Here is a 13675-nt window from a genome sequence, read left to right as displayed (position 1 = left end):
ATTATGATGTGTTTTGCATGACTGAGGCCTGTCCCTGGCGGCTTCTCCCCGCACCACACTCCATGGCTGACGGGTTAAGGGAGGAGCTGCTGGGAGCCGGCCTTAGAGCAGTCCGCCAAGATGCGTAGACCCCAGACGTCAAGCTTTTCCAAGTAGATTTTCTCTGAAATGCTGCAGCTTTGCAGAGTGAAGCAGACCTGCCTGCCATATCTCAGCGAATGTCTGATTCTTGCTGCCTGTGGTTTCTGGCTTTGTCTTGTGCCCTTTTGTTGGCCATGTCCTGAACCATCTGTAGGAACGTGCAATAGCGAAGTATACCACATTATTCTATATATCCTGGACCAGTGGCCTCTAGATGTGTGGTTTTTCAAGCAACTAGTTCTTGCCGTGTCTCCTGCCAGATGTTCCTTTCATATACCCTTGTGATGACTTGGACAATAATACCGAAAGTTTGTGTGGTGAGAGTGCTTTGGCTCGATCACATGCATGTCAGACTTTCTGTAGGATACATCATTCATCAGAGAACGCCACTCATTCCTGCCCAAAAGATGAATTTTGACTTGCTTAGCACCTTTTATGATGATAGACCACCTATTTGCATCGGCAGTTGCATGATGCTCTTTAAAGCAAGCAAACCAACTTCCCAAAATGGGTATAAGAATATACTGTTTGGTTGCTATGTGTATGTGGTTGCCATTTCCTATTGATTTTTGTTTCGCAACTTGTGCCCGGTTCACAAGTGCAGTTGGCATCCTAGTACATAAGGGGAACTAGATCTTTTGCTGATATTTTAGTTATTTTTCGTGCACCATGGAGCCACATCCTTTACAAAGGGCACATAGGTCAGAGTGCCAATATTACTAGCTAGGCTTCTGCTTGGTCTTAGCACTGAATGTGTGACCAGTGTCCATATTGCTTAATCAGCTGTAAGAAGAATGAATCATAAGATACAATTATTTCCATAAATCTAGACGCCCCCTCCCTGGGATATTACCAATCCTGGAGCCAGCTCTGGAAACTCAAAAGCCACCAATGATGTAATCCTAAACTTGGTGTCCTCCCTTCAACACCTTAAGTCTTAGATTCTCGGAGCACCATATCGCTACATAGATGGTCCCAGCAAAACGGACACGATAGTTGGGTCTGACGGATGCGGAGACCCCGACAGGCTACCCAGAATAAAGGGGACACGTGAATAGGGCGGAGGTCCTGCATTGCTAGGCTATGGGGCTGACATGTCTTTGACCCTTTCATTTCTGTGATCATTCGGGGTTAGAAGGATGTTCCAAAAATTTCTGACAGCAGGAAATTGGCTAAAATAATAAAACAAATTTGTCTTGATCTCCAGTGCCACCACTTTGGTTCTTACCGGTCTTTGTATTGGTCTTTTGTATAGACCCATGTGATGGCTGCAGCCATTTGGTGGTCCTGTGCCGAACATGCAGGTTTCATGGTTTTCTGCAGTGACCACATGGTCGATAATGGCACCAAAGATTTCTTTTTTTTGTTTAATGCCTGGTATTCCCTTTCATTGTATTAAAGGGCATTAGGTGGTTGGTGAACCTTGATGTATTGTAGCATTGAGGTAACATGGGCACTGTCACTGTGCCCCCCGGATCACCAGTGGGTGGCTGGCTGTAGAACCCAGCTGCTATTCCATCACAGCTGATAATTTATCTCACAGGGTCGGATATTTCTATGATCAAGGATGGCGCAATCAGGTCTAAATGGAGCTTAGGACCCCCAACAGCATTAGTTGTAATCTTGTAACACTGTGGAAACAGAAATGTGCACCTGTAAAGGCACACTAGGGTTTATCAGTGTATGTACAAGCATGATGCAAAGTATATTGATCTGGCTGCATTAAAATCTATTTATGGGAATTAAAAAAACAAAAAAAAAACACAAAACACACACACACACACACACACACACACACACACACACACACACACACACACACACACACACACAATGCCCACAACTTTGAGATCCCGATCACCCACAGTGACGACATGTGTTAGAACTAGAGACACATACTGTGGGTCAGTGATGAAAATCGTCAGATGAAATGTTTTCATTCCCCAAAATCGAATGTAGAAATAATGTACCCCCCCGCATATGCCTCCAATGTTCACATGTCGGCACTCCCAACAACAAGTTAATTTGTGACCAAGCAATTTGTGAGCAGAAATGTTGCCGAAAACTCTGTAACCAAGAGCTGGCAGCCGGGAGTCAGCGGGTACTTTGTGGTGATACTATGTGAGAAGATCTGTAACTAGGTGAGAACTTTCTGAGCCACATATCCGAGTAGAAGCACATGAGCGCGTGCCCTGGCCGGCTCGTAGAAACCACAGGAAAGACGTACAGATTGCATCTGTTCTGTGAGCAGCTCACGAGGTACAAAAACTCCTGTGGACTCCCAAGAAAGAGGCAAATAATCTGCAGCGTGGACCTTCTCGGACGTCCTGGTGTAACGCTGACCTCTTTATTCTTGTGTTTCAGGGAAGCGATGCGAAACTATTTAAAAGAGCGAGGCGATCAGACCGTACTCATCCTCCATGCTAAAGTTGCACAGAAGTCCTACGGCAATGAGAAAAGGTTCGTGTTCTGCTTCTCCCTGTCTTATTCTGGTAGGCCATTTCCATGGAAAAAGACGATGTATGACTCGTGACCCAAAAGTGGCGCAGGGCGACCATCGAGGAGATCCAGTCATTTCTTTGCAAATCGATTGCAATCTCCTAGGCAACAGGGGAGAGAGCGGCGGTGACTGCCTTAGTTCACATAGTCCCTGAAGGGGAACGTTTCCAGTCCCCTGACTTTCCCCAATTCCTACTACAGCGCTATAGGCGCATATTGCGTTCTTCTCATGAATGAATACTGTGGTGGAACTCATCAGTGCTGCAGTCTTTTGATGAATGTAGTTTTTATTTATTATTTTCCTGTAGCTTTGCATATGGTAACGAGGCATGACTAGTCTGTTAAGGGTCTTTTCCTTCCGACTAGTCCTGCCGCGGCTCTTCTGACCCCGCATCACTGGGTGTGATTGGCTGCCAGCATTCATTTCCCTTTGTCAGGACCATGGTGCAGGCTGTCAGCCAATCACTGGTGGGTTCTCAATTAGTGGCCCCAAAGTGGTACATGTCTAGGACCCTCATTATGCTGGGAGCTACTTACTTGCTACTATTGTGGAAATAATAAGGGTATGGACCGTATCTATAATAAAATACTAGGGTTCGATCTGTTTTTGCAATTGTGCCTTCTCCTTTTTTTTTTGCTTAGATTGTCTTACGCCTTCCTTTATTTATTTATTTTCTCCGTTAGTTTTTTTTAAGTTCAGTGGGTTTTGAATTCCAGTTGTTCTTGCTTGATTCAGAATTTGCAACCTTTTAGAAAAGTCTCCCATTTTCTGTACTCCAGAAATATTTACCTAAGTTTTGACCTTTTCAAAAAATTGAAAAACAGGTTAAAGAGGTATTCTAATCTCCAATATTTTATCCCAATATGTAGTAGTAATATTATCAAATACCCCCAATTAGAAATGTATAGTTCTTCCTATTTGCTATGTTGCTTATGCCAGGCATTGCAATAGCTTGGGTATCCATGGTTACGCCCACTCCTATAGTGACAGTTAGTTGTTAGAGGTGGTATCCATGGATACCTAAGCCACAGCAATGCCCTGCACATGGGGTAAGCAACATAGCGAATCTATACTACCTTTCTAATTGGAGGTATTTGGTTATATTATTACACCTACAGAGTGGGATAGGATCTTGGAGATGAGAAAACCACTTTGATGGCAAAAATGAAAAGCAATTTGAACTGCTTGCGGCTTTTTAGAACTCGCACAAAATGTCAACGAATACCATAATGCAAAAGAGGCTTAAAAAAAACGTAACTGAATATGGATTTCATTTTATTTTTATTTTTTTTTTACTTCCAACAAAATGGATTGTTGTGCTGACCAATATAGTGATTTACAGAATAATGACAATAAGGTGCTGTGATATCTAATTTTTTCCATCAACATAGCCATATGACGGCTTGGGCTGAATTTTGAGGGTCGCGTTGCAATTTTGGCTGACCGTTTATTTTATCATATCTTGTACTGAAAATTGGAAAAGAAATGTAAGTGTTGGGACATCGCAGGAAAAAAAATCAGCAAATGCTTTAGTCTTTGTTTTTGGGCCTTTTTTTGTTTGTTTTCTTCCCGTGGGGGTAAAGTTAAGTTTTCAATGGCTTACAAAATGCTGAATTTCTTTTTCATCAGCATCTTCCTAGACTAATAACTTTTTCATCTCCTTGTTGATGGGGCAGTGTGAGCTCTTGTTGGCTGAGTTGTAGTTTTTTTTGGTAACATTATGGTTATATTTGGAGATTTGTTTGCTTTGGCAAGCCTTTTTTTTTTTTTTTTTAGCAGGTGCTGTAACCGTAAAAATAGCAATCGCATTGCGGCTCCTCGCTGTTGTTCGAGGTAGATGCTGGCTGTATTACCCAGCTGGACACAGCCATGTTACAGCCGCCCCATACACTTCATCCTGGGGGGAGAATGTGTTAAGCCTAATTGTTTATTTGGACGACCCCTTTAGTCCTCATGTTGTGGACCATATTGCATTTATGCCTATGTGCAGCATGAATGTACAAGTGCTTCTCACTAAATTAGAATAGCATCAAAAAGTGAATTGATTTCAGTTCTTCAATACAACAATTGAAACTCGTATATTATATAGTCATTAGACTGGGCCCCGACGACTCAGTTTTCATGACACCGACTCCACGACTCCGACTCCCTCATACATGGCTCATGTTTAAGTGATACGTTTACTGTAGTAAAATGCTAACATCAGGCTTTGAAATCATTATTCTGATACAATAATCAAGCCTCTTAGATAGAACATAAAATATATTTATTGGAATAAAACTTTAGAACAAAAATTGTAAATATGCAAAAGTTTTTATTATAGAGTATTCAGTAAGTGGAAAAAAAACGTTTTCAACAAAATCGTACCGAATAGCATTTGTGCAGTCTATGAATTTGTTCTGAGAAATGGTATCGCCTCCATCAGATTCTCCTTTATAGATGACCTCACATCTGACATAATTATTTTCAGGCTAGAGAACAACCTCTCTACACTAACTTGGGTTGGTGGCAAAGCAGTAACCACATGGGCAACATCTCTAACAATTTCAGGGTATAAAGGAATTGCCTCAGTCAGTTTTGATGAACAATTGAACTTTTCTTCTTTGAGAACAAGTGAATAATTGTGCTGAAATATGGTCAATCTGTTTTCTATGGGAGTGGAATATTTTTTTTTTTTCCCCCCCCTGCGGCAACTCTTTGCCTGCTCCATGTCATCGAAATACTTGTCGAAATCAAACTCCTCATTTGAGGATGAAGAAACGGTGGCAGCCGCAGCACTGGCAGCCGGACCCGAGTCCTCTTGCTCTTGGCCTTCCTTTTGTAAGCTGTTAATCATCCAGCAATATACTATGACTCGGGTCCACATAAACAGCTGCCAGAAGAATTTTATTTTCTAATAGCAGTGTCTCTCTCCGTTTCATTGAAGCAGCAATGCCATCTGCGATTAACCTCCTCTTTGGGACAGGCAAAACAACAAGTTCTTCGACTCCTTTGTAAAAATGCCCAGAGTTATAACCTTGGCTTGTAACTTTTTAGTCACTGTAAATGGGTGACAAAGCAATTCCTTCAATTCAGCCACCTGTGTCCATTGACCTTCATGTAGTGTACCTGAGGGTTGGCCATATCTAAAAGGAAGGGTTTCAGCTCAAGCAATTGCTCAATCATTAAATAGGTGCTTGATCCACAATTGCCCCTTTTCCAGCACGTCTCTTCAAGATGGAATCAATTTTAGGGGTTCTGGCAGCAATAGCCAATTTCCTCACTATGCTAATTAGAGTTCCAGCATGTCCCTCTTGCAGACTATCTCTTATTGCCAGCTGCAGCGTGTGCACAACACAGCGCATGTGATGAATAGGAAAGAGGTGTGAAGCAGCTTCAACAAGATCATATAATTGTAAAGAATCATTTTGCTGTTATTCTGTAGTAATATCTGTTTGTTCCTCCGTTATGGTAACAGGACTGTGGCCTTCCATCTCCAACATACTGAATGTGAAATGTTCTTCTAGCTGCTGTTCACCTTAATTATTCTCATTCATCAGTTTAATTGTACTTATCATGTTTGAAGCATTATCCGTTACAATAGCAAGAACCTGTTCTTTTTTTAGTTCATAATCTTGCAGAACTTTTTCCACTAAGGTCGGGAGAAACTGGCTGCTGTGATGAGCTTTAGTATCTTTTACTGCCAGCGTCTTGGCAACAATTTTTTTGCTGTCACAAACATATCAAATGTTGATAGCAACATAGTTCACTCTGTGTGGCGTGTGCAGGCATCCATTTTAAGAAACAAAGTGTCTTTTGAGTCCTTTTAAGGTCTTCCTTTTGATTAAGGGCTTCTTCAGTCACTAATTTTCTAATACTTTATCTTTCCAGAGAAACCAAGTTTGAGGGCCATTTCTCCATTAAGAGCTGTAAAAGCTGGTCGTGCAAATAATGATAATGGTACACTGTCCTTCATAACAAGCTCGATGAGCTGTCTTTTAAACACATCTACTGTCATTGTTACAGTAACTTTGTCACATACAAAATATCTTGTAACTGAGGTTTGAGAAGCTCTCCTCCTCTTTTGCCTGGCAGGAAGTGCTGGACTCTGGTTTCTTGGTGCTGCTGTGATCTTTTTCAATCACAGCTTTGTAAACATCTGGGTGGCAGCGTTGTAAATGTCTTCTTAGATTGGAAGCTCTTGGAGCATTTGTATCACTGCCTGAATATACACTGATTTTGGCATCACAGTATTTGTTTTCATCTGGATCACTTAAGGCTGAGTCACACATAACGGTATCGTTAACGATATCGTTGCAACGTGACGCTTTTGGTGACGTAGCAACGATCCCGCTAACGATCTCGTTATGTGTGACAGCGACCAGCGATCAGGCCCCTGCTGGGAGATCGTTGGTCGATGGGAATGATCAGGACCCTTTTTTTTGGTCGCTGATCACCCGCTGTCATCGCTGGATCGGCGTGTGTGACACCGATCCCGCGATGTGTTCACTTGTAACCAGGGTAAATATCGGGTTACTAAGCGCAGGGCCGCGCTTAGTAACCCGATATTTACCCTGGTTACCATTGTAAAAATTTAAAAAAAAAACAGTACATACTCACATTCTGATGTGTCACGTCCCCCGGCGTCCACAGGGTTAAAACTGCTTTCGGCAGGAGCGCTGCAAATATGAACGCGCTGCCCCCGAGAGCTTCCCTGCACTGAATGTCTCAGCGCCGGCCGTAAAGCAGCACAGCGGTGACGTCACCGCTGTTACTGCCGGCGCTGAGACCTTCAGTGCAGGGAAGCTCTCGGCAGCAGCGCGTGCATATTACCAGCGCTCCTGACGAAAGCAGTTTTAACCCTGTGGACGCCGGGGGACGTGACAGACATCAGAATGTGAGTATGTAGTAGTTTTTTTATTTTTTTATTTTACAATGGTAAACAGGGTAAATATCGGGTTACTAAGCGCGGCCCTGCACTTAGTAACCCGATGTTTACCCTGGTTACCCGGGTGCTGCAGGGGGACTTCGGCATCGTTGAAGACAGTTTAAACGATGCCGAAGTCGTTCCCCTGATCGTTGGTCGCTGGAGAGAGCTGTCTGTGCTGAGAGAGCTCCCCAGCGACCACACAGCGACTTACCAACGATCACGGCCAGCTCGTATCGCTGGTCGTGATCGTTGGTAAGTCGTTTAGTGTAACGGTACCTTTACACACTGACAAACAAAATGTTTTTTTTCTTTAGTCGCTGTAAAATGCTCAAATACAGCTGACTTCATAAGATGCTTCTCAGACGTTTTGTAATTATGTAAATTCGCTCTCAAAATTTGTCCTGTAAAAAAAAAAAAAAGTTATTGTAATTCTTGCAAGAATATGGAATCATGCACTGTATACTTTAGGATAGAAATAAAACACTTTCCATAAATCAATTGGACAGATAAGTCTAAAGTCTGTGAAATATGTTGTTATATAGCTTTACTCTGAACTTTCAATGTTAGGCTTGTCTCAGGGTACAGCTCACTAAATGCTACACATCATATTTCTTAACAGTATATGAAGAGGGGAAGAGGGAGGGAGCATTTTTGTGCTGAATCCTATTCCAGAACACACACACAAATAAATATATATGTCTTCATTCATCCAGTTACTGTATTTCCAAATTTGAGATGTTAGAAAACTGTTTTTCCCCTTATTTTCTATGTATAGTGTATATAAGTCATCAGAGCAGCTAATTTCTCCTAACATGAGCTAAGAGGAAAAACAAACTAAAACATCAAGCATATAGAGACAACATATACTGGACTATTGATTTATGCACAGTTTATTGAAAGTTTACATATGCTTTAAAAAGTACTTGCCTTAATCCTGCTTTCCTGTTCACTCCAGAAGTTCTGAGATGAATGCAGGCATTCCTTCCCTGTGTCTTTGTTATTTTTTTTGCCCCTTATCTGTAGAGGAGGAGCGTCACTACTTAGCATGAACATAAACTGCAGCACAGATTCATCTCCGCTAAAAGTCTACACCTTTGTTCAGGAATAGAACAGACATTTATAGGACATTTAATAACTTTCCCAAATGGAAAAAAATATTCCCCACAAACTGCATTCAACTACTGTACCCAATTTATTATATTTTTTCGGAGTTGGTCCATTTTATTCTGACTCCACCAAAATGGCCTCCGACTCTACAGCCCTGATTACAAACAGTGATCTATTTCAAGTGTTTTTTCTATTAATGTTGATGATTATGGTGTACAACCAATGAAAACCCAAAAGTCATTTTCTGAGTAAATTATAATAATTAACAAAACACCTGCAAAGGCTTCCTAAGTCTTTAAAAAGGTCCATTAGTCTGTTTCAGTAGGCTCCACAATCATGGGGAAGACTGCTGACTTGACAGATGTCCAGAAGGCAGTCACTGACACACTCCACAAGGAGGGTAAGCCTCTAAACGTCATTGCTAAAGAAGCTGGCTGTTCAGAGTGCTGTATCCAAGCGTATTAATGGAAAGTTGAGTGGAAGGAAAAAGTGTGGTAGAAAAAGGTGCACAAGTAACCAGGATAACCGCAGTCTTGAAAGGATTGTTAAACAAAGGCCATTCAAAAATATGGGGGAGATTCACAAGGAGTGGACTGCTGCTGGAGTCATTGCTTCAAGAGCCACCACACACAGATGTATTCAGGACATGGGCTACAAGTGTCACATTCCCTGTGTGAAGCCACTCATGACCAATAGACAACATCAGAAGCATCTTACCTGGGCCAAGGAGAAAAAGAACTGGACTGTTGCTCAGTGGTCCAAGGTGGTGTTTTCAGATGAAAGTAAATATGGCATTTCATTTGGAAATAAAGGTCCCAGAGTCTGGAGGAAGAGTGGAGAGGCCACAATCCAAGCTGCTGGAGGTCTAGTGTAAAGTTTCCACAAAGTAGTGATGGTTTAGGGAGCCATGTCATCTGCTGGTTTAGGTCCACTGTGTTTTATCAAGACCAAAGTTAGCGCGGCTGTCTCCTAGGAAATTTTAGACCACTGAATGCATACCTCTGCCTACAAGCTTTTTGGAGATGGAAATTTCATTCTCCAGCAGGACTTGGCACCTGTTCACACTGCCAAAAGTACCAATACCTGGTTTAAAAACAACCGTATCACTGTGCTTGCTTGGCCAGCAAATTTGCATGACCTTAGCCCCATAGAGAATCTATGGAGTATTGTCAAGAGGAAGATGAGACACCAAACCCAACAATGCAGACAAGCTGAAGGCTGCTATCAAAGCTACCTGGGCTTCCATAACACCTCAGCAGTGCTACAGGCTGATCGCCTTCATGCCATGCCGCATTGATGCAGTAATTGATGCTAAAGGAGCTCTGACAAAGTATTGAGTGCATTTACTGAACATACATTTCTGTAGGCCAACATTTCAGATTTTAAAATCCTTTTTTAAGCTGATGTTACAAACTATTCTAATTTACAGAGATAAAGACTTTTGGGTTTTCAATGGCTGTAAGCCATAATCATCAACATTAAAAGGAATAAACACTTGAAATAGATCACTCTGTTTGTAATGACTCTATAGGAGTTTTACTTTTTGTATTGGAAGATCTGAAATTAACTTTTTGATATTCTAATTTAGTTTGAAGCACTTGTGGTACATGATCCCCTCTCCTGCTTCTTGGGTGGTCTCTAGTGATGAGCGAATATACTTGTTACTCGAGATTTCTCGAGCATGCTTGGTTTTTAGTGCTCGGAGGTTTAGTTTTTAGCGCCGCAGCTGAATGATTTACATCTGTTAGCCAGCATAAGGAGGTCACCCGAGCATGCTCGAGAAATCTCGAGTAACGAGTATATCCGCTCATCACTAGTGGTCTCACATATCGGCATTGCATAGGCTGGGTATGAACTGCAATTTCAGGACCACTCAGTAGTCTCCTGAACTAAGGCTCATAGGCGTTTATGAAGCCGTTAGTTTGGGTCAGATCTGAAGATGGTCCGGAAGTTGCTACAAATGCATGGACCACCGGATGTGGACACGTGAAGCCGCCTTACACTTGTGAAAAAGACTCCAAAATGTTGTCATCTGCCTAGTTTACAGGTTACATGTGCGATCTTGTTGCTCAACTCGGCCTGCCCAGGACTTATTTCCACAAACTCCTCATTCACCTGACAGATACCGACTCAAGCCTCAGTTTCATTTCTGGAAATGACTTTGCAAAGCAAACGCCTTCCTACATCCATTGTGAAGCGTTTCTACCCTCCGGCTCCTGTAGATGCTTACCTCCCAACGTTTATAACTCTGCAGACCCATGCTGTGGTCCATGCTGCCAGCCTTTATACTTACAGGCTACTTCCTTGGGTCTTGCATCTGATCGATTGTTTTTCCAAGCGATCTCTCTAGAAGTGGATTGAAGAAAAAATAGAAAAACACTCTATAGCAGCTGCTCCTCCCAGGCTAGCCATGGCATCATGTACCACAATGACTGGACTGGAATGGGGAACCCCTAAAGACACTTACTATTAAGTGTGGTTTTCATCAGATTGTTATGTTATTTGCCATCTTTGGAAGAGAGAACACAAAGAATAACCTCCTCCTCACACTTGTTTTTTTTTTCCATCTTCAGTTTAACTTTTAAGCTTTTTTTTTTTTTTTTTTTCATGCATTTTTTTTTTGTCATTTTGTGGAGATTAAGCCAATTTTTGTTTTTTAATAGAAATTGCTATCTGTTCAAGAAGCCCTCCTCCTCCAATCAAAGTCTTTATCCTCTTAATATATTGCAGTCATCATATAGCACTGTGTACTTACCATTGCTCATTTTGCATTTCTATCCCACTAATGCTAATGTTTTGTTTTGTTTTGTTTTTTTTCCCTCTGCTCTTTGTAAAAATGGGAAGTCTCTATTTCTCTGCATAAATAATTCCCAACTTCAGCCCCTGACCCGGCTGTTCCCTCCTCCACCTGTCAGGGGCTTTTGCAGTGATGACTCCTACAGGGATAATTGACCTCCTGTTTCTACATAGAGCTTAGAAGGATTCAGCTAGTCAGATTTTATTCACGTGATGTCCTAAATCTGCTGGAAAAAGAGAAGAATTATCTGGGTAGAAAGAGAAAATGAGCAATTGGAAGTACACAGTGCTGTATAATATTACTATTACTGCAATGTAGTAAGAGGATATACGTTACTTATTTTTGACTTGCAGATTACGTGCAGAAAATATTCTGCAGCATGTCGGTGCGTTTTTGCCTTGTGTTTTTCACCATAGGCTTCACTCGAATCGGGCAAAAACCTGCGTTTTTGCAGCTGTTTTTTTTTACTGCCAAGAGATGCAGAAATTTTACTGAACGTGTGGACATACCCTTAGACTCGGACTTCATGTTTCAAGTGACGCATGTACGTTAGCCACAATGAACACACGCACACAAGCACGCACACAAGCGCACACACACACAAGCGCGCGCACACACACACACACTGTGATAGGAAATATTACAAATCTTTGAGGTCCCTCATATCCCCTCTCTCCTTTTCTTTCATTTATCAGTTGTCTTAGAAATGATTGATGCCTTTCCGTAAAATGGCAGTGACAGATGTTAAGCAGATTACGGTAATTAAAATGCGAGGATTCCTCTTTATGTCCAGGTGACTGAAGATGATGTTTATTGTCTACAGAGAGACAGGAAAGGTCTCATTAGGGTCAGAAATGGATCAGAGAAGATCTCACCCTTTACAACTAGCAATGGCCACGGCAGTAGAATGAGAGCAGACAGTATGTTGCCGGGAGAAAATATGGAATATTAGATTTTCTATACATCCCATATTAAGGAGACATACATTGTTGGCATCGAGATAATTAGGCAAAAATATGAAAAATATTGAAAGATGACATCAGTCTCGATCTTCTGTGATCGCACGATGAGGAGTTACTGCATAAATTGGGATTTCCTAAAATCCTGAAGGACTGAGACCAGCGCACAACAGGGACCTTGTGAGGTCAGTACAGGGGTGTGTAGGTGGGACTCCCAATTATCATCAGCGTTCGTGCAGAGAGCTATGTATCGTGTGTGTACGCCGGGGCCCTATTTATCTACAGCCAGATTGAAGCGCTCGCCTTCAGCTAAACCTGAATCGTCTCTGTGATCGGTGTAGTAAGTGCTCCTGTTAATCCCTTTTATTTAATGTAAATGTTTTTGCTGTATTTTTATCCCACTTGTAAAATCTTTGGTATATTTTTCACAAACACGGCCTCCCTTTGCATTAAATATAAAATTTAATAGTTCTGTTCCTTCTGTTCTGTAGCCATAAGGTACTGTAAACGGTGTCTATTCGACCGAAACAGTAGTGGTGGCGGTGAGTAGTCTGGGGTTGTTTAGAGTTAGCTGTGATTGTACTGGGGTGTGTACACATATTCCATGTGTTGGAATCCGGAGGTGTATATACCGTGTTCTCACTGTTTAATTTTCCGTTAACTGGCCTAGTGGTGCAAACAGGCTGCGGCCTTCTCCGTTCATCGTCGGCCAATCGGCTAATTGTCCAGACGATAGGGGGCAGCAGAGAGCAGTTTGCTCCAAAGATCACAGCGGGTGGTGCTTGTGACCATCCCGGCCTGTGATATCAGGGATTTGTGGGATTAAGAAAGTCCTGATAAATATAATATTGTATCCCTGACACACATGCTATTTTTTCTATTGATGTGTCTAATGCGCGTGCGCAAATGTCATTGTGGCAGGAGGAGGGGTGACTGCCTATTGGGATTGCTGGATCCTCAGATGTTACCAGTCACGGTATCTTGCCTCTGCTGGTAAGGAAGCTGATGTAAGATACTCCTGAAATGACAGGAAGTAGGAGTGTTAGGCCGGGGTCACACTTACGTGCAATGCGAGAAACTTGCGCCAATACTCGGCACTGCCGCCGGCATTCGGGAGCAGAGCATTCGCTTGCATAGAAATACATGCAGCCGCACGCTCCGGTCCCGAGTGCCGGCGGCAGTGCCGAGTATTGGCGCAAGTTTCTCGCATTGCACGTAAGTGTGACCCCGGCCTTAAAGTCAGTGTGAACATTGTAAGATGA

At 42.3% G+C, this 13675-nt stretch overlaps 1 protein-coding gene across 2 annotated transcripts in view; it reads left to right on the top strand.

Moving 5' to 3' along the window:
• RBPJ (recombination signal binding protein for immunoglobulin kappa J region) overlaps positions 1 to 13675 on the top strand; it is an 89743-nt gene that overhangs the window by 44169 nt on the left and 31899 nt on the right. The window contains exon 3 of one of the 2 annotated variants that reach the window (XM_077279940.1): positions 2506 to 2601. In XM_077279940.1, the coding sequence (XP_077136055.1) occupies positions 2506 to 2601 (96 nt within the window). Of the gene's footprint in view, positions 1 to 2505; positions 2602 to 3675; positions 3691 to 13675 lie in introns of those variants that run through there. The other variant, XM_077279941.1, reaches the window with a different exon arrangement.

Source organism: Ranitomeya variabilis, chromosome 1, assembly GCF_051348905.1.
Source record: "Ranitomeya variabilis isolate aRanVar5 chromosome 1, aRanVar5.hap1, whole genome shotgun sequence".
Classification (NCBI taxonomy): domain Eukaryota; kingdom Metazoa; phylum Chordata; class Amphibia; order Anura; family Dendrobatidae; genus Ranitomeya; species Ranitomeya variabilis.
The sequence above is the reverse complement of the archived record's forward strand: the minus strand, read 5'-3'. Positions and strand labels throughout refer to the sequence as shown.